Genomic DNA, 22,136 nt, shown 5'->3' with positions numbered 1-22,136 from the left:
TCTACATTGGGAGGCAGCGCAGTTGGTAGGACAGGATCTATACAGCAAAGGCACTGGTGCAAAGGAGCTGGAATCCATAGCATGCGTGTTTCAGGGTTTTACTCTGGACTGTCTCTATCTGGTCACTAGACTGAACTCACACTACACTTCAGGGATGCTTCTGGGCACATTCTCTCATTTGGCATTGTCCAAAAGAAAATCAATTCACGTATTTTGAGTCTGCCCTTGATATGGAATGCAGGAATCAGGTGATCCACTTCAAAAGAGCACGTTCCTTGCACCAAGATGCTCTGTGTGCCTGTGGGCCCTGCTCTCTTAGACAGGCGCTGGGCATCCATGGGGCAGGTGGCAGATCCATGTACAGCACGAGGCTGAGCAGTGAGAACTATCTTCATTTCAAAAGCAAGGCCCTGAAGAGAGGGCGATGCTGCCACATGCACCCATGGAGGCTCTGCCCAGGGAGCAGGAGGTCTAGCTCAGCTCCCGCCCTGGCCAGTTGCAAAACCTGAGACAGGGCTAGGCATCAAAGATGGGCTTTGCCAGTCACATAAGCAGCGATACACATAAGCAGTGCAGGATGCTGCACCGGCTTTTGTGCATGTTGCATGTTTTAATTCAATGACCAAGGTGGATAGCGCCTAGAACTGGAGCTCTTCTATACTCATATCTGTAAAACTGAAGAAATTATTAAATAATCAACACTTTTATGAAGAAAAATGGACAAGAAAATATAATCTGCTTCCCAAATTACCATTAACGGGAAAGACAACAAGAGTCATTCCATGTATTATCCAGAAGTCACACCATTAGTGAATACTTCATTTCAGTAAATGCAAGAGGATAGAATCAAATGAAGTAACATATTAAGGCCATTAGGCCACAAATGTTGTTTCAGAATCTAATGCAACTTCTTATTTTTTTCCAAATATCATTCAGTATGTGAGTGTCCACAGGAAGGTGAACTTTGAAAAAAAAATCAGCCTTAGGGTCTATTCACATTACCAAATGCATTTATGTATAAGAAACTAGAAAGAACAGTACATCGTGAGAATTTTCAGTTGCTGATCTACCATACTGCAATTAAGAAAACACCTTATTCTGATTTCAGTGACTCCAGTGATAATCAAAAGTAACTAGAATTATACTACGGACTTTAAAGTGTGGTAAAAGCAGGGGCAGTGAGATCTGAATACAACTTAGGCTTTAGACACAACTCTGAACTTTTTGACTTCATCATACAATACTCTTCTTTCCATTTAGCTGAACAATAGGCTGGCGTAGGAAATTCAGAAACTATTCCACTACCAAAGAGCTACCAGTGTCTGCTTTGATTTTTTTTCCATTTTTTTTACAAGGAGTGGCAAGTTCACTGACTTTGATAAAAAACATTTCCAGACTTACATCAGCATCTGAACAGAGAATCAGGCCCCAAGTCATCCTCTGTTCTCTTCTACTATGAAATGGATATTGCATATAACTGATTTTAAAAGAATGCTTAACTTTTGTAGCATGAAATGTTCCTCATTATGATTTCCAGAAGATGGAGGTCAGTACAGCTGGAGTGAAAAGGACTTATTTTCAGTAAAATCTCTTCAAAGGGTGATAGCTGTGCATTACCAATGGGACTATAACAAAGGTTTTCCTCTTTGCTATTGTGTCACAATCTGCTGCCTTAAGAGAAAGAACACCTGCAATAAAATGAAGTCTGTCTAGCACAATATAAAAAGTGTGGAGACTTGTTAAAGACAGAAGATTGAGACCTGACCTGAAATATTATGGCAGAAATGGCGATGATATAAACCACAACTGAAATGGGATTTTATACAATATCTGAACCAAGGATAAATCTTTTACAAAGCCATAAAAAAGCAATTGAGAAAAAAGCATAATTTTAACAGCCAGTGCTCACGAAAGGGCACTGTTAGGGAAAGGGTGGACTGTTAACAGCCAAAGAAGATGTTAAAGAAGGCAACAAACAACGCAGAAGTGGCTCCTTACAAACCAGGGTTTCCTTCTCTGTTGTGAAGGCAGATGCTGAGCCCGCACAGCGGTGCACACACCTGCCCCTCGCACGGCCGAGCAGAGGAGAAGGATGCTCCCCACGCAGTCCCCGTCCCACAGCCAGCTGGGAGGGCAGAGCCGGGGCACTCCCAACATGGCGCTGGGAAGCTGCCGGGGAAGAAAACCTGGAGAGGTGGCTCAAAGGCCATTAAGCAGTGCTTTGAGCATGGCCGGCTGCTTTCTTCTGCTGCTAAGTTTGTTTGCATTCAGAGTCTACTCCTGTGAAAGGTTTGCTCAGAGCTAAATGGGATACGCAGACTTGTAGGGGAAAAGGAGGCAAGGAAAGAGAGGAAGAGTGTAAGAAGAAGGTCACTTTACAAATCCTCTGAACCATTTGTATGCACTCTTTGTCTTCTACCACCTATTTGTTCTTTCAGTGACTGAAATAACCTATTTCTTGGGTCCAAACCTCATCAGTTGTGTGGTGCAGTGACAAAATGTGTTTTTATTACTGTGCAGCGTGGGACTATTATTGTGTGCAAAATCCCAGCTGCTTCACAGAAAATGAGCCTATGCAGAGAGCCCCTCCTGTCTCTGCGGGGTGAGGAAGACGCTGGTGGCAGTGCCGGCAGCTGGCTCCCTCGAGGAGAAGAGCTATCAGTTTGCATTGACATTGCAGTGTTTCTTAGAAGCAACTCCATAGAACTCTAGGGAAAAAAAGCATGGAGAGAAAGGAATGATGAGGAAAAGGCACTTTATGAATCTCTCAACACCCCTGGGACTAACAAGAGATACACAGAGAGCTGCCACTATGTCCCTGAAGCGGTGTAAGTCCAACAATGCTGCTACTGGCCACAATTACTGTGTGCTGTGCACGTACCAAATTCTTCGGCTAATGATTTGCTCCTGTGATTCTGCGTGAGCAGAACTAAATCTGCATTTTGTTCATGCAAATCAAAAAGATACACAGGAAAACTGGAGACGGTGAGAGATGAGGCAAGTCCATGCCGTTTCTGTCTCAAGGGATAAAGAAAACCTCATTACACAACTGAACTACATGTAAAAGCAATGCAATCTCTTGATAAACACTTGTCTGTGTTGTGCTAGTGATCCTTTGTGCCAATGCACTGCTGCGTTCATGAAAAACAGGAAAACAGAAGAAACTGTGGAGGAATGATTGAGCTAATACTCTGTTTAGTTCATGCGTCTGGTTAATTTCTGCCTTCCCATAAGTATTTTGTTGTAATTTATTAAAGTATTAAGTTGTAATTTATTATTATTACCTTAAATCAATCTTAACACTATTTGCAAAAATGCCAGTTGCTAGCTTCAGTTAGCAGACACACTGGAAATTACGATGAGAAAAAACATGTTTTTAAAACCATCGGAATTTACAACTTGATCAATTCAGAGAAATTCAGCAGTCAAACATTACTTTTTTAAGTTTAGCACTCCTGTGGCAAAATAGAAGAGCAGACCAAGAAGGAGTGGAATATGTCAGCTTCTGTACTTCCCTCCAATCACACATTTATTTCCTATCATTTTGATGGTAATAATAATAACCAGTCTTGCTCTGACAGCCTGTTCCATCTTATCCATCAGAGAGATTTGGTCTTCAGTGCTAACACATACACGTTACTAACCAGCTACGTATCTCAAAGCTCTTTAAGGCTGGGGAAGGTGAGGATCAGCAATGTCAACACATTGAAAACCTGTGTTAGGCAGACAGCTATGAGCAGCCTCTAGGACACTGTGCAGCTACATCCCTACCATGCTCTTTAATATGTATTGTTAGCTTTTATTAATTGGAGTTTATTGGCTTGTAATTTTTACAAGATAAGATTAATGATACTCATACTTTACTACGTGACAACTTTACATCCACGTTTAATTTTTAATATTACGAAGTACAACGTAGATTTTTTTATTATTATGTATCAATTCAGCTGTGTACATTGAAGCATTAAATATGTGCCAGATGCTGCACAGCAGTTTTCACCTCGGTGTTTAAAGGCAAATACAGCCCTGGATGAGCAGCGAGGCTTGATCTTGCTGATACAGAGCACTGACAGAGCTGAGAAAAGCGGCTGTCTACTGGGAAACACCCCATTTAATTCTTATGGGCAGGGGAGGGCAGGGAGCAGGAAAAAAAGACTGGAATCAGCCTGTCTGGTAGACCAGGAGCCAGACTGTTGATCCCTGACAGCAAAACTGATTCACTGTGCAAAATTCAGAAGAAAATGCTGCTAACAGTGGACACCTTGGAAGACTTCTAACACACAGAATGATGGGCTTTTGTCAGATGGAGAGGGGTGGGAGCGGGTGGAGCTGCAACAGATGGAAGGAGAAAGGAAATCCATTGCCATTCCTGCAGAACGGATTCTTTTTTAGCTGAACAGAGTCCTGTATATGTCCAAGCGCACGTGTTTATGTATGTATCTGTGCGTACAAATATAGAAACAAACACTATAAATGTTACTGCATATGAAAAAGCCTGAGAAAACAGAAATTAGGAGTAGCAATATGCTCTTTCAGAAAGAAGTAAACATAAAGGTCCTAGGCACATGGAATTACAGTTAGCTTGTGTTTTTCAGTTTGCTTTGCCGAGTTTTGCATGAAGGACATTATGGAGAAACAGTTAAACTGAGTTCCTAGTAAAATGCTGCCCAAGAGGATGATCAGAAATTAGGAAGAAGTAGCAGAGTATTTAGTAGCAGAGAATGAGGAACCACAATACTGGAGAAGCATGTTGCATGGCCTAGTGAAGGATTTTTTTAGATGTGGTCACCTAAAGTAGCACAGAGGTTCATCTGATCACCCTGGTATTCCTTCTAGCTGTTTCTGACGTAAGCACATTATGAGTTTGCAAGATCCAATACCAGATGAGACACAATTCACCCACTTATAAGGCATTTCTGTGCGAAGAGCTGTCTATAGGTGTGCAAACCGAGTAATGAGAAACAAATGAGCTCGTCTGTGTAGATCTGTGCTTTATTTTTTGGCCGCGCTCTCAGCCTGACTCAATAAACACAGCAGGACACACTGGATAGGAACAAACTTTGCAGGAAAGCTCCTGGGAGTTCCCATAGACAAGGTTACCATGAGCCAGTCTATCACCCTCATGGCAAAGAAAGCCAACAGCCTCTTGGGCTGCATCGCCAGCAGGTCGAGGGAGGTGATCCTTCCCCTCTGCTCAGCTCTGGTGAAACACATCTGGAGTGCTGTGTCCAGTGCTGGGATGCTCAGTACAAGAGAGACGTACTGGAGGCAGGTCCAGAGAAAGGCCACAAAGGTGACTGACGGCTTGACGCATCTGTCACATGAGGAGAAGCTGAGCGAGGTGGGACTGCTTAGCCTGGAGAAGAAAAGGCTCAAGCAGATCTTAGTAATATGTATAAATACCCACAGGGCAAGGGAAGAGGGTATCTGACTCCTCCTTGAGGTACACAGCAACAGGACAAAAGGCAAGGGACACAAGCTGCAACACGAGAAATTCCAGCTAGATATGAGGATTATTTTTTTTTTACAATGAGGTAGTCAAGTACTGAAACAGAGCATAAAGGGGTTGTGGGATCTCCATCCTTGGAAGTGTTCAAAATTTGACTAGATGAGTAACCTGATCTAAGCTTGCCCCCTTGAGCAGTGGGAGCATCCAGATGACCTTCAGAGGTCACTTCCAACCCCAAATATTCTCTTATTCTGTTTGTAGAATACAGCTGTTCATGTCAGTACTTCACAGTCTGAATTGCAAAACTGGGTCCAAAATCTGCCTGAAACCAGATCTCAGAGCTCGAAGAATCCAGTCTTTATTCTGGTACCTTATTTTTCTGCAGTGTTTAATATGTGCTGACAATGAGAATTTTGGCAGAAAAAAGAAATGGGGGACCGTAACTGTTAACCTCCAACTTCAGCCTTTCATGCTTTTGAAAACTTCGTTACATAATTTTAAATGTCCTTTTGATATAGATCAACAGCAAAAAGAAAAAAAAAAGATTGAAAGGCCAAAAGAAAAGGGCTAAAGTATTTACAGTTAACAAAACTATTCATCACAATCTAAATGATTCTGATTTTACACTTTTCAGCTTAATTGTAAAATCTATTTGGAGCACTGACTTCATTGTGTATTTGAACACATTTCTGAGCACTGAACAAACTATAAGTAATAGCTGCGACATCAGCTATGGCTGGACAAATGACAGTCTGCTTCTCTAGTAATAAGTGCTATTAGTGTCTGAAGAAGTAAAAAGAACAAATACGATGGTTGAACAAATAACATATGTTTTCACTGAAAGCTTCAAAATGATTTTCTGTGTTATTCTTCAAATATGACCACAATTTCATCATTTTATTATACTTGACTCTTGCTTGAAAGTTAGCAAACGAAGACATAACTAAAGAAATCTACATGTATTTGCTGAAGGTAAATTATTCCAACTAAATAAATGCAAGTAAGATTTAGAAGAGCGATACGACATTTCCTTAATTGTGTGTGTTTTGCTATTTCCTAAGGAAATCATATTTGTGCTACTGAGCTGTCTGTGGGTCTGTCTATCCATTTCCCAGTAAAATATTTTTTAACAGACTTGGCCATTTCAGCTATATTCAAAAGGAAGACAATGCCTCTAAGACATCTAGGACATCTCAGACATTAAGTCTGTACAGTCCTTAATAGTACCGGCCGCTGGGTGGAGAACAAAGACCCGTATGTTTTTGCCACTGAAGGGATAAGAAGCACCCAGGCACTACACCTCCCATCTGACAGCTACTCGTCAGCACGTGGGTACTACCTGGTCAGTCAACTTGCACGTATTTCGTGATTAGCCACAGTGAGTCCTGTTTCTTGCTTGGCCAGTACATTTTTGGGAAGAAGATTTTTATGGTGCTGGTGGTAGTGTTGGTCTAAGAGAAAAACAAAGCTCACAAAACCCAAGAGGGTATCAGCTCCTCACTTCTTACTGTTTTAGTAATTCTAAACACTGCTTTGTTCTGCTATATGTAGCTTCTGGATTGCTTCAGGTTGCACTGATACAAATTAAGCAAATACATATTCATGAGTATAAAATAATATGAGAAGAAAAATAAAAATAAAAATAAAAAAATAATAATTTTGCTAAACTAGGAAGCCTGACTTGAGGTTTTATAAGTTCAGCTTAAATAGGTATCTGGTATTAACTGTGATTTGGCTTTCTCAGTAATAAATAAGAACTTTTGTAGGCATGTTTATTTTGAAACATGATTTCTGTATTTCAAATAGAAACCCAGTAAATAGGTAATAAGATCAAAGTAATGATTTTCTAATTTTGGTAGATAACATCCTTTATCCTCAGGCTGACTTGACTTCTGATTTTCAGTGAATAAGCCAGAAATGCGAATAATATACTATTTTAGAATACAGGAAGAAAAATAAAATTAAAAGGAGGAGTAAGAAAAGAAGGAAAACTCCTAGTGAAAAGTGAGAGAAATACATGGGCCTGATTCTTGCTGTGTAATATGCAGGAAATGACTACTTTGGCTTGGACTGTTCAGACGCTGTATTCCTTGTTGCCAGTATTCGCAGATTAGTTGGTAGGAAATGGAAATCACGACCTTATGGTGTGTTTCAAGTATTCATTGCATCTTAAGCAGAAAGTTCTTTGTATTAAATTCAGGGGGGCACTTCAGAAACACAACTTGGAAAGAAAAGACACACAAGCAGAGAATTTTCCATCTCTCTCACTGACTTTCATCCTTTGATTCAAACAGAATTTTTGTGTGCTTTTAAAAGACCACCTGCTGAAAGTGTCGTGAAAAAAGGGATGTAGATAAACAAGGACATAACGGTCCTTGACAGAAGAATATGAATCACAAGAAATTCATTCTGCTATATAAGCTATATCTGTTATATAAAACTGTGGAGATGTCATTTTATCTTTCTGTGTCTTTGTTTTAGCTCCTTTTTTCTATCTTGTCCCTGTAAACTGGAAAGGTAATGGTAAAAGCAATCTTTAATTCCACGCATGGAGGAAAATGGGCCTTTGTCTCTCTTTCTAGCATTTATGCAATACAAATAAAGAACTATCATAGATTACTTTTAAATTAAAAACGTGGCATATTTTTACTATGGCTCTGTATGGACAGACGAAACAAAGGTCCAGGTAAGTAAACTGCAGAGACACTTCATCAGATTTAGTGAGATAACTTACGAGGTTCTAGAAAACATTCTGTTAGGCATAAAGAGTCCTCCATAACTGTTAAGAGTAGACGTGCTTTCTCCAAAATGGAAACACGCTTTCTGGAAGTTCTGGGGAAAGCTGACATTAAATAGATCTTCACAGAATCACAGAATCAGAATGGTTTGAGTTGCAAGGGACCTTAAAGATCACCTAGTTCCAACCCTCCTGCCATGGGCAGGGACACCTTCCACCTTCATTTTATTGTTTTCGCTGTTCCTGTGTAGCGCTGAACCAGACTGTATTGGGGTTATTTCTGGGTGTGAGCAGCAGCGGTCATGCCAAGCATTGCATCCCCTTGTGTCAAGGACTGCAGAGCTGCCCAAAGCACCAGCGCTGCCAAGGCTGCCCTGAGAGGCCATGGCGAGGGAGCAGTCCATGCCCAGAGCCACCGCACCCCCAGACATACAGCAGGTCTACACCGCTAAATTAAAATGGGTCAGGATCTGCTTCCCTTCCCCAAAGGCAAATCATGTGCATCGCTTAAAGTGGGCACAAAAAGAAAACACTTATGGCAAAAGTCTTGATGTTTGTGGTCTGTCTTTCAGAGCCTGGGATTGCAGGATGATAAGGTCTGCCAGAGGAGTGTAAAGGAGGAGTTTCACTCACAGGTAACAAAAAGGTTTTCCTGGTTATGGCTATTGTAAGATACAAAAGAGGTATGATGTTCTTTCACCATCCTCAGAATAAAGTCTAAAAAGGAGCTAAAATTATCTTGGTATGTTTACAGTTACAGCAGGTTCTCGAGAGTAGGTAGAGATCTACTGACTCAGATAGGCTGAAGGCACTGTCTGTGTTACTGATGAATCAAAGCAACAATCCTGTGACCCTGCAGAAATTGATGTCTTGCTCCAGCGTTGCGTTTAAACAGGGCTTTGAGCCGAACCATGCCAACTGGCACTAATACAGAAAGCGAGCAAAATGTTTCCACTCACCCCCAAGAAGGTCCGGTTGCTACTGGAGACTGTATGGTCTTGTGTGGGTGAGCATGACCAGAGAAGAGGAGGATAGCTTTATTTAGAAAACCATCACAGTCGTGTAAGTCTTGGCAGAGCCTTGAGAGGTAAGATCTGAAACCTTTACTGAGGCTAAAACAGTACTCGGCAATCCAAGCAAATCAGATATAATCACTTGTGTGCAGGCTGAATGCATCTCCTGAGTTTAATGCTGGCCCTTCTAGAATGAAAATCTGAAAACGAAACTCCATCTCTCTATACTTCACCCTTAAAAGGAGTACAGGTTTGGCCCTTGCCCAAAACATCAACCTTGCTAAAGCAGCATAAAAGCCTGAAAGGAAGATCATATGATGAAAAATGCAGGGAAGTCTGGTTTTCAGATGCATCATTGGGTTCCAGGAGAGAAATTTTCCCTGAAAACAAGCCTCAGGTAAGAAGTGTGGAGGCAGCTTCTACACACACGAAAGCACACAGAGAGGAGAAAATAAATGAGAAAAACTAATGAACTAAGAAAAATATACACGACAAAAGGAAACAGAAAATGGTAAGATTAAAGTTTCACGAGAAGTGAGGAAAAAGCAAGGTGGTCATTTTCTGAGCAGGGCACCTGGGAGAGAACAGCGAGCAGAAACCAGGTCAGAGAAGTGGGCACCAGGTACAGGCAGGGGAGCAGCTCATGTGCTCCCTTTTTGAACACAGCCAGTGGAAAAGTCTCCAGCCTTCGCTGCTTGAGGTCTGCAGTCATGAGAAGCGTGCATGTGTATATATACGGGCAGTCACTTGAGAAGAAACCCACAAGCCCACAAGCCAGTTTCTCTCCCTTCATTAGCATAGATTTAAGGGCAAAGCACTTTGAGTTACGGTCTCATTACTGAGATTTAATTACTTTTCCTAAATGTTCTGCAGAACATTTACTTGTACATTGCGAAGTATTACAGTATCGTCACAACTTAGGCTCTCAATTACAGGAGAACTAGGCAGGAAAGAAGTTGAGTTAATTAGAGTCACTGAAGCTTAATCAATTCCTCTGTGTATGCAGAGAAGAGCACGCCAACTTTTAGTCCATTTGTGAAGCCACCTTGCCTGTCTGCTACAGGTTATTAAAGCCTTCATGCAAAGGGAAAAAGTCAATGGCTGGTATTTTAAAATGGCTGTTATTCTGCATTTTCTATATTGAGCCAGACTTTTTTTTTTTTTCCTTCAATCCCATTTTTGGCAAACCAAATGTTTTTCTCTCTGAGACTGTTCCTGACTGCCCATCTGTAAGCAGCACTTGATCTCTGACGGCAAAGTGCTTTCATTTTGGAGCCCCAAACCAGCATGCTAGGCCTACTCGCAGATCAGCCTGTCTAGAAAAACCAGGACCTTCAAACAGAGAGTAAAGCTGCAGCTCTTCTGCACATTTTGTCTAGCCTGGCTACAACGCCATTCCTGTTTGCACAGTGACCTTCCTTTGGAAGGATGGAGAGGATATCCAGGCATGTTGGGGAAGAAGTGAATTACATGATCTGGAAAAATCAGATAAATATTCTGAAATACATTAATTCAATTTTATTAGGTCAAGTGTAAAAATATATATATATATTTATATATAGGCAGTCACTATTGGGAAAAGGAAAACCCACCTGGCCCCCCCAAAATTTATCTCCTTTCATTGGCATAGATTTAAGGGTAAAGGCTTTACACTTAGGTGTGAATAAACACCAGCACAAGTAAAAAAGACCTAATTTCCTGGGTAAAATTAATCCCACCCAAGATTAGGTAGTAGCCAGATGAATCGCTTCCTAAAAGTGTTTGTATGACTGGCTAAGATACAGGTATGTTGCAAGTTAGGCGTTAACTCCCACCCACCACTCCCCCTGTGCAGTTAATGGAAAGAGGACTCAATCAGCTTTCGGGCCAGCCCTGTTGAGGTGTTAGCCAAACTCACCACATCTGATTCAGTCCGCTGAAGCCAGCTGCTGCATTTTTATGACCTACCATGCCTGCATTAAGTACCTACTTCAGGCATGCAAAATGCAGACCTGTATGAAGTCAGAGAAGGTCGAACCCTAATCACGTTAAATCAATATCCAATTCAGTTCTGCATGATCTGAACAAAGAGCACAGGTCATATTCCTAAAAAGGAACTGACTATGCAGATGCCAATCTGGCAGGAAAATGAGTAGCAGCTCCTGGAAGCAAATAAAACGCACACGTGAGATCCAAACCCATACTGGATGACTTCATTTTGCTTTGAAACTGAGTGGATACTCAGTCAATACACCTACGCAGGATGGTGGGTGTACTTCAAGACGTATGGTAATATAGCATACTTAGTTTCTAAGTCACATTTGCATGCCATGTAAAAGAAATCAGGTACATACACACGCGCACACACACAGAGCTGAGAGAGAAATTATTTTTCTAATTGTATTTTAAAAGATCCTCAAATGGGTGTTCTGTTTTACTACAACATAGGCTGAAATGGGGGAGGATTTCATTATAAGCTATAGGAAGCATGTGTCAAAGCATATAGGCATTCATAATAGAAAAAAAAAATCCAAATGAATAGCTATAGCAATATGGCATCATCTATTCCTCTTCTGGCAGCAGTCATCGAAAAAGTCCTTGTTAAATCAGCCATACTATTAATTCTCAGTTTCCCTCTTTATCTTCTGCCAGTGAAAGCAAAATTGACGTATATATTTTATGCATTTCCGTATCACAAAAGACATTTCACATTTTAATGACTTCAGTAGCAGATGCATCATGAATGTTTTTGCAACAAAATCTTCAGAATTCTCTAATGCGGAGCAAGAAGGAGCGCGGCGGCGGAAGGTCTACCACCAGCAGATGGCATCCATTCCCTGCAAGTCCTGCAGCGGCAGCCGGTACCGAACGGTGCACTTGCACCGCATCCGCATAGTATGTGGGATCACGCGAGAAGCAGATAGTTAACCCTAAGTTATTTTCCCGCCATTTGACAAAATGGTCTTTTCAAAGCATTATTTTACTCTTTTGCATCATTTAAGAAAGAGCTCATACATAAGCACTACATAGAGATAGATTTGCCACATCAAAGCAGCAGGATTTTATATTCACTTTACACACTGGTATAGCTACAACCCAGTGCAAGCCTCTTTGTCCTGACCAGTATTTTCTGTATCTTACAGCAGCTTTCCATGAATAACTGAAGGAAGAATCTGATCTTCCTTCCCAGTTCAACAGCACCTTTATTCTACTGTTCTTCATAAATACTCTGCTAAGGTAATAAAACCATCAGTTTAAATATGTGTAATAATAATTTTAAAGCATTTTATGGCTAGAGATACATCGCCTATGCTATCTGGAGAATAGAAAGTAATACTGGATTCAAATAAGCTTTTTTTTTTTTTCCCCTTTAACAAAACTGAGCTTTACGCCCATGAAGGTACGGACTGATGGCATCTTGGCAATTCAGCAACACCATGTTGTTCTGCCAGCCCTAAGACCCTGATGCAAGATGTATCAGGCACGGAGGTGTTGGGATGCGGGGCCAAATGTGCAGCTGCCCTGACTGCTGGCACCCTTCGCCCATAGACCCGCTGCGTGGGAAAACGGGGGGCGGGGGGCTCACCGCACTGATGTGCTGGCTGTTAAGACAAGAATTACATAGGAAAAGGGAGCAGGTAAGTGGATGTACAAATATAGGCCCATGAAGAAAAACAAAAAGAAAGAGGAAGTAATCTCATTTCCGTTGAGAAAATAAACGAAACGCAATGCACAATGGTATCTCATCTGGAGATAATGTGCTTAACAGCGACATTAAAAGCAGGTATTACCTGTTCTAAGAGATTCTGAAGCCTCTCTATTTCACAGTCTATTACAAATTTCTTTTCTTGCCTTCGGTCCAGATCTTCTAAAAGCCGCCTGTAGCTGGCATCGTTAAAATTCTCCACACAGATGGCACTGACTTGCCAGCTATTCTGTCCCGCTTTTTCCATAATAGCTTGAAGTATTGAGTAACCTAAAAGAGAAGGATACAGTACACTAGTAACACAATCATTGCATTTTTTAATAGGAATTTTCCTTAATCAATATCATGTCTCTTAATATTTGCTTCTGCAGGAACGGGAACAAAAGACTGTTTGTATCCCTACCAGTGCTGCTAGCCATGATCAGCGCACAGTATGCAATTAACAAAAATTACAATTTCTGTGATCAGAATGCCTGGAACAATTCTCAGCATTATGGATAACCATTATATGATTTATACAAACAAACTCTTCCAGTCAAGCATTCAGCTTCTCAGATTGGTTTTGTACAGGTTTCTATATCCGGGAATTTCACAACACAGCAAAGAAAAAATCTGAGCCTACTCACTCACCAGTAGTATTTGTATACTACAAAAGCAGTATGTTAGACATTCAAATGCTTTGCTTTGTTTGTTGCTGGGCTGGTTTTTTTTTTTGACAACATTCAATCCAAGCAGGTTTTAATGCTTCTTAGTAAGAATTCATTTTTTCATTTATTTATAAATACAGATATATATGCCAGTATAGATGTATGAATAGAAATTATATTGATCTATTTTCGAGATTCTGTATAGCTTTAATCAATGTATGCAAACTGATTAGAGGTCAATGAATGAAGGGCACCATAGAAGCATTAATTATTACTACTAGCAGAATTATTGCTCTTTACCATTATCAGTATTTGATGCCCTCTTTGTCATCTTTGAGCCCATTCACAGAAGGGAAAGGCAGTATCCTTTCAGAGCTCTCCACCTGAGCCCGCAGGGCAGGCTCCATGCCCTGGCCCACCAGCCCTTCTCCTTCTTCCCTCTCCTGATGTTTTCTCACTGGGGATGTGCAGTACAGAGGCAGGCGAGGAGCTCATGACATAGCTTAGGACAGCTTGCAAGTCTAGCCTTGACTTGCCCAACCCATTCCTGAAGTAGGAAGCATGTGTTATTCCATCTTTTATCTACAGTAAATGGTGAATTTGTTTAAAGCAATGAGGATTGCACACCTCAGATCCAGACTTAATGTTTAAGAAAAACAAAAAGGACAGATATGGTTGTTAGTAACACACTGATACAAATGATACAATTCAGAGAAGGTCCCCCCGTCTAGGATCAGAACACAAAATATCGTGGCTTTTTACTCGTTATCTGGCTGATTTTTCCCCACCAGCTTTAAATGAAAGATTTCACCTCTCGAAAACTATCCCTAGTGATGCGGCTACACAGTGGTGGCTCCCTTCTCTCTCCAACAAGAGGGTCCCATGCCTGAGTGCAGTGACCTCAGCTGTCATTTTACTGCACTTGAAGACGCTACTGCGTGACAGATTCCCTGTAAAAAGTGCTATCAGACATTCCCACAGATTGCAAGAGGAATCTTTGTAAGTCACATTTCAGAAAGAGTACTTTTGACTGTGCTCTTGCTAACTAATTATCGGAAGGCCTACAAACCCAAGTTTGCCTCCAGTAAAATAAAAATAGACAATAGTTTTATCAGAATATGATTGTCTTATAGTTATCACACTATGCACCCGCACTCCCAAATGAACATTTATTAGTTTTTTTCTCCAATTCAGTTGACATATTTAAGATAAAAATACAAACAAATAAAACGAATACATAATACACGTAACATATTTTATCGTATAAATTAGACACTTATTTTATGAAACAGTATTTTCTGTTAGGAAATGACTTCAAATACTTGATGTATTGAGTATTAAAACATTTCTGTACTTAGCATATATTTTTAACCCAATGACTGTTATTTTTTTCAAAGAACCATACAGCTTTCCTGTTAATTGCTGCATAATTATTCTGCTTTTCCTGTTGCTATATTCAATCTCCTTTTTGCCCGTAATTATCTCTGCAAATCATGACGAGATTCTTTCCCAAACACTGTATTTCTTGCTTCATTTCCTATTCATTTCCACATATAGACATACATTAGAACTACTCCAGTGCTACAGGGGTTCCTGCTTCATTTACGCTGTAACTTTGACTTGATCTTTGCTACAAAGGCAGTCAACATTTACTTAATTCAGCTTCCTGACACAAATTAACATTTTCTTTGATTCAGAATGAATGGTGTTTGAAACAGCAATTGACATCCCCTCATCCCTTTCTTATTTTGCTTGGACAACTTTACTAAGATGTGTTTTGATCAAACTGGGAATTTATCCCAGCGTAAAGCACGACAAATATCAGACAAACACATAGAAAAGCTTTGCTTCTACCTTGGATCAAGGTTTGACTTGCCACATTTCATTAGCAACCGCCTTCATTTAGGCATTTGAAGCTTCTGTAGCTTCTTGTCAGTAGCTGGCACTCAGATGTGGGTTTTCATGTTAGCATGTCCTTCACGTATAGAATAAGACAGATAAATGGTAGTAACTGAATATGGTGCAACATCTCCATCGGAAGAGTTCAGAATCCCTGTGCAAGTAATCAGTGGCAAAGTCATCTATTCAGTGTGCAGGCACAATTTTTAATATAACAGACTGATAAGGGTGGAGTTTATGCAGAATGAATAAAGGCATTCACAAGCTCAGTTGGCATAAAAATTAGACATGCTGAGGAGAATGCTTAGTTGTCCAAAATAATTGGCTACAGCTGACAGGGAAAAATATTAGTTGTATGTAGTGCTGCGAACATTTTATAAGGCAAAAAACCTGAAACTAACCTGGGGTAATTCTCAGAAACTGAGCGCAACATCTCTATTTAGACAAAATTCTTAAACTTCAGGAAGGTGTTTGCCCAAGTAAAGACAACAGACATGAATCTTACAGCTGCTGTCTAAAAGGTATTTATTTTCTGGTTATCTGCTGTGTATCCTCAGTTATGCTACAGACAGATAAGTGATTCATTTTCTGGAATACATTCTGTCCCATGTATTGTGGAGTACTATTTGTTGCATAAAAGCAAACTCAAAAAACCCAGGCTAACTCTCATTAACTGAGCTACACAACCAATGTTTTTCAAAACAACATTATTTAAAAAAATGTTTAGGACTACGCCAATAAATAAAAGTAAGGTAAGTTCTCACAAATGTATATAGTAAACCTTCCTCACGAACTAATTCAACCTTGAAATGCAGATACCTCATTTATCAGAAAATACAAATTATTGTGCCCAAAGATAACTGCTTCAAGTCTGGAAGTCTGTATCAACAAGCTCCTCGTTCATTGTTATTCAAAAGAAAAATAAATAGCAAATCTAGGAACAAGATAAAACACCAACATAACTGCATGGATACACAGATGAAGTCCTTCCCAAATGCAAGGATGCCATATGCAAGAATGGCTTCTTTTTCCTCTTTATGGGACTATGACTCTGGGGAATCTTCCTCAATTAGAAGTCTGCCAGCTGCTTTCTGTAGGTCATTGCTCAAACATAGATAGTATTGACAACTGCTTAAGGACCAGTAATACCAGTTCCACCTGAATATACTGGAACCAAACCAGAGACAGGGAAAGACTGCAAAGATTTTATTTATTTTCTTGATCCCTCCTGTCCTTGCTTTTCTGTTCTCTGGTCAGGTGGAATTGTGATGATCTAACCTACTGCTATTTTTTTTTTTCCATAAACATACCACAGTCATCACGTTGGGAAAAAACCAAAAAACCTCACATGGAAATGAAAAGTTACTGTATTCGTTTCCTCTAAAATCAGAGCGGAGATGCTGACCGCAGAAAACCTACGTATTGGAGTTGATACTACAGATAGGTACCTCACAAACAAAATCTTAGATTTTTTTTAAGCCTGCTTCCCTCATTCCACACTCCATAAGCATTTTTTCCATTGCAAAATGCATCAGCCACACAAAACCAGTGCCAGATGTGCACCTGGTCTTATACCTGTTTAGAGAGAGATTAGTACCTCTTCAGAGAGACTTAGAAATCTTCTGGAGGCCAAAGTGTATAATACACTTGACCAATTTTGATATTTGGGAACACATTGTAAGCAGAGGAGTCTGGGAGTCCAGGATTCCTCTTAGTCACTACAACATTGTTTAACTGGAGCCCATACACAACCACCCTCCACCCAAGTAACTGAAATCATGAGTCATCTTTGTGATTTTAAAAGTTCAGTGGCCTTTCAGGTTTTTTTATTTGTCTTCTGCTGTACCAGCTAGGCCTTCCCCTATCCAATTTCATTGCAGCAGTCCATGACTTAATTTCTTTTATTTCCATTTAAATGAAAAGTAAAATCTGATATCTAAATCTTTTCAGTGTGTTCAGAATAAACTAAAGAGATAGAGAAGCATTTTCTTTACTTATTTTCCTGCTGGAATGCACATGGTTGGCTTTTCTCCTTTTCTTTCTTCCTTTTTTTCCGTTTTTCTTCTTGCTTGCTTGCTTGCTTGCTTTCACCAGAAATATTTCAGTGATCAATTACAGTGTTATAATTAAATTTCAATAACTTTCATCTTCCATCAGCCTTTTCATTCTGGGAAACCGTTTCCCCCGCCCCTCTAAGCACAGGCAATCATTCCTGATTGTCTCGCCAGGAGACATATAGCAAAGTGGCTGCTTGCTGCAAATAGTAGCACCCCCACTTATAATTCCTATTTTGGAACTACTGTGCAGAAAGTAACTTATTATTAATTTTCTATGATGAAGAGGATGCAATATTTACGTATTATTTCTGTATTTTTCTATGGCTAGCAGAATGACAGCACTGATTGACAGAAGTTAACAGGTTAATACACTTGGAGACAGCATACACAACACATTTGTTATGGCCCCAGAAGCAGAAAAACATCTCTGATGAACATGAGTCTTTTCCAAAGATGGGCATCATATACCGCACATTACTGAAATGCAAATTCATTTTCGTCTCTTTCTGGTCCAATTAACTTCCAAATAGGAATTGGTCCCAATCCCAAGATTAGCTATGATCCCAACAGCCACAGACACTGAAATGCTGGAGCTATTTTATGAAAGCTACTTCCATCTATTGGAATGCATGTTAGGATCAGTAGAAGAAATAAATTTGTTATAAATCCAACACACAGCAGAAGTAAAGAATAAATGATCAAATCATTTGGTATGGATAAGCCAATATATTTGACATTCAGGATTGGATTCATGTCACTTAACTCTAGCTGTCTATAAAGCAGTTGTCTAAGTTAATCATTCAAGCTTTCAGAGAGACATATATGCCATAAAAAAGCTCTTTTTTGGTCTTAGATATCTATCTCAGAGGTGCTTTTCTTTTTCTGCAATGAATACTGAAGGAGTCTAGACATGAGGCTTAGTGAAAATACCTACTATTTATCTAGCCAGGTTTTGGGGAGATGAATCCAGACACTACAGTGATGAAAAACCATGCAAGAAATTTACAGTATGAGTGATGCATGATTGTATATTCAACCAATCAAAACTCAAACTCAAGCTTATTTTAATTTTCCTCATTATGATTAATACCTTTTTATTAACTTATGGTTCTGTTTTAAGTTTTTGGTCAGTATACAGCTTCCAGAACTCAAACACAACCAGTAAGATTTATAAGCTCTATCATATAACCTTTGACATATGATAACTCATTTGCATGCCCCATTTTCTCCGCATTTGGTGTTGGGAGCCAGAATATTCAACAAAAAGTACATAAAAATTGGTCACAGTGTGAAAGCTAGAACTAGAGGTGTTTTCTGAGTCCTTATTGGGTCTAATTCACAGAAACGACACATAGATTGGAAAATAAGACAAGAAGCTCAAGAAATAATCCCATCTACACCTCTCTAGCCCTCCATCCCCCAAGAGAGATAAATTATATTTAAATCATTCTAGACAGATATCTTTCTTTGTCCTTAAAAAACTCTAAAGAGGATTCTGTAACTTCCTAAGTAATATATTCATTGCTTAATTATCCTTATCATTAGGAGATGTTTCCTAAATTCTAACCTAAGTCTCCCCTGGCACAATTTAAAGCCATTCGTTTTTGTCCTGTCCCTAGCAGACCTGGAGAACTCTTTGTTCCCTTCTTCTTCAAAGAAATGCTTTACATAACTTGAAGACTGCTGTTTCATTTCTTTTCCATCTGCACTTCTCTTGCTGAAACAAGATTCTTTCAGGTTTTCCTTGTGGAACATGTTTTAGCCTACATTCTGACAATTTTCCTTCCTTTCCTCTGGATACGTTGCAATTGATCCAAGTCTTCCGTGAAGTGCATTGGTGAAAATGGGATGTATTTCAGAAATCTATTCCAAAGTACACACAGTCCTTTTGATTTCTTATCATCTGCAAGTTTAACAAATGTATTCTATCTTACTTCATCCAAGTCATTAACAAAGATACTGGAAAAAACTGCAACCAGAACGGATCACTACTTAACAGCTCCTTATTTGACAGTCAGCCTCATATACTTCTTTCTGAGTTCAATGTGTGACCAGTGTTTCACATATCTCCTAGAATTTCATCGAGACAAAATTTCTTTAGCTCATTGTGGTGGGCTGACCTTGGCTGGACGCCAGGTGCCCACCAAGCCGCTCTATTACTTCTCTCCTCAACTGGATGGTGAGGTGGGGAGAAAAATATGATGAAAGGTTCATGGTTCGATATAAGGACAGAGAGATCACTCAGCAATTACTGTCATGGACAAAACAAACTCAAATTGGGGAAATTAATTTAATTTATTACCAAACAGAATCAGAATAGAACAATAAGAAATAAAACCAAATCTTAAAACATCTTCCCCGCACCCCTCCCTTCTTCCTGAGCTTAACTTCACTCCCGATTTTCTCTACCTCCTCCTGCCAAGTGGCGCAGGGGGGCAGGGAATGGGGGTTGTGGTCAGTTCATCACACGTTGTTTCTGCCGTTCCTTCCTCCTCAAGGGGAGGACTCCTCACACTCTTCCCCTGCTCCCGCGTGGGGTCCCTCCCATGGGAGACAGTTCTCTCTGAACTTCTCCAACTTGACTCCTTCCCACGGGCTGCAGTTCTTCATGAACTGCTCCGGCGTGGGTCCCTTCCACAGGATGCAGCACTTAAGGAACAGATTGCTCTAGCATAGGTCCCTTTCATGGGGTCACAAGTCCTGCCAGCAAACCTCTTCTAGCATCCAGCATGAGCTCCTCTCTCCACAGTGTCACAGGTCCTGCCAGGACCCTGCTCGAGCACGGGCTCTCCACAGGGTCACAGCCTCCTTTGGCAGCATCCACGTGCTCTGGCGTGGGGTCCTCCATGGGCTGCAGGTGGATCTCTGCTCCACCGTTAACCTCCATGGGCTGCAGGAGGTCAGCCTGCCTCACCACAGTCTTCACCATGGTCTGAAGGAGGACAGCCTGCTCCAGTGCCTGGAGCACCTCCTCCCCCTTCTTCTCCACTGACCTTGGTGTCTGCAGGGCTGTTTCTCTCACCTGTTCTCACTCCTCTCTCCGGCTGAAGTTGCCATTGCACATAACTTTTCCCCTTCTTAACTATGTTATCCCAGAGGCGCTACCACTGTTGCTGATGGGCCCAGCCTTGGCCAGTGGCGGGTCCCTCTTGGAGCTGGCTGGCATTGGATCTATTGGACACGGAGAAAGCTTCCAGCAGCTTCTCACAGAAGCCACCCCTCTAGCCCCCGCCGCTACCAAAACCTTGCCATGCAAAACCAAAACACTCATTTAGCAAAATTTCATGCAAACTGTGTAAAAAATCATAGTAGAATGAGACACCTATTTTTTTCCCAACGTCTACAAAACCCATTACTTTGTAATAGAAAGAAATTTGCATTATCTCACATTATTTGTTTCTGAAAAATCCATGTTTGGCTTTACTTAGCTTTCCAAATGCTATGTACTTTCAAATATATCTGTTAAGATGTACGTTGTGAATTAAGTCAAGTCACCTATACTATCACTGACCAGGATAATTTTATTACAGATCGTTCTGTAATAAAACTGAGGAACCAGCAGATGCAGTTTAGCCATCTTCTCTATCACTATTTTGCTTCAAAGATTTCAGAATATTTGATAAAGGAAATTACCTTTATTATCTGAGTTTATGTTTCTCACCTTCCTGAGATCTACGACTTTGAATATATTCTCAGTGTTGTGAAACACTTCCAAACAAGATTTATGGTCAGACTTTCTGTCTTTCTCTCCCTTAATCCTGTAGAGACTGGTACCTGTGCAGCTTAATTTACAGTATTTAATAATCCTTATTTCCTGAGGAGGACATAAAGCTACAAGAAAATGCTGTCAATATATTGCAACTATGACCATTTTTTAAAAAAAAAAGTCTTAAGTGGAACAACAGTGTTGTAAGTTATGTACTTTCAGTGAGCATATGGGAGGAGGTTTGACTTACTCCACAACGCCAGTTAATGATCAAAGACTGAGGCTGTGTCAGGTCCCATTTATGCTACACCCACTCTGCAGTAAGATTTTTTCCCTTCTTTGCATTTCAGAGTCTGCAACCTTCATATGAAATACACTGTAAAGGTGTCTCATCAAAATGCTAAGTGATAAAGACAAGTGGAAACTTGAGAAGGACTGAAGAAAAGGCCTGTTTTTGAAGGCAGTCAGATAGTTTTGCTCTTATATTCACAGTTCTCAGATACCATTACCCTTCCCACTTTCCTAAATGCCTCCAAACTAACGTCAAAGTCCAGTAACCTTTCTTCTGACAAGCATGCATAGAGATGAACACATACATTTATACATAAAGATCTATGCCAAAAGCACATTTTTGAAAATCCAGCAGGTTCCTGGAATACTTTGAAGGTAAATTCCTTCTCCAAGTGATAGAGGAGTCAACGAGGAGAGATGCTATGCTGGACCTTGTTCTCACCAACAAGGAGCGGCTGCTGGGGAATGTGAAGGTCAAGGGCAGCCTTAGCTGCAGTGACCAGGAAATGGTGGAGTTCAAGATCCTTAGGGCAGTGAGAAGGGTGCACAGCAAGCTCACTATCCTGGACTTCAGGAGAGCAGACTTTGGCCTCTTCGCGGATCTGCTTGGTACAGTAACATGGGATAATGCCCCGGAAGGAAGATGGGCCCA

The 22,136-nt window shown here is 40.5% G+C and overlaps 1 protein-coding gene across 9 annotated transcripts in view; it reads right to left on the bottom strand.

Moving 5' to 3' along the window:
* Positions 1-22,136, bottom strand: part of GRIA4 (glutamate ionotropic receptor AMPA type subunit 4) — a 228,287-nt gene that overhangs the window by 81,792 nt on the left and 124,359 nt on the right. For all 9 annotated transcript variants that reach the window (XR_010070426.1, XM_063330098.1, XM_063330115.1 and 6 more), the window contains exon 4: positions 12,970-13,154. Coding sequence is in view for 8 of the 9 variants with exons in the window: in XM_063330098.1 (XP_063186168.1) it covers positions 12,970-13,154 (185 nt within the window). In the remaining variant the exon portion in view is untranslated. The remainder of the gene's footprint in view (positions 1-12,969; positions 13,155-22,136) is intronic.

The sequence above is a fragment of the Chroicocephalus ridibundus genome, chromosome 1, assembly GCF_963924245.1.
Source record: "Chroicocephalus ridibundus chromosome 1, bChrRid1.1, whole genome shotgun sequence".
In the NCBI taxonomy this organism is placed as follows: Eukaryota; Metazoa; Chordata; class Aves; order Charadriiformes; family Laridae; genus Chroicocephalus; species Chroicocephalus ridibundus.
This window is presented reverse-complemented; position numbering and strand designations above follow the sequence as displayed.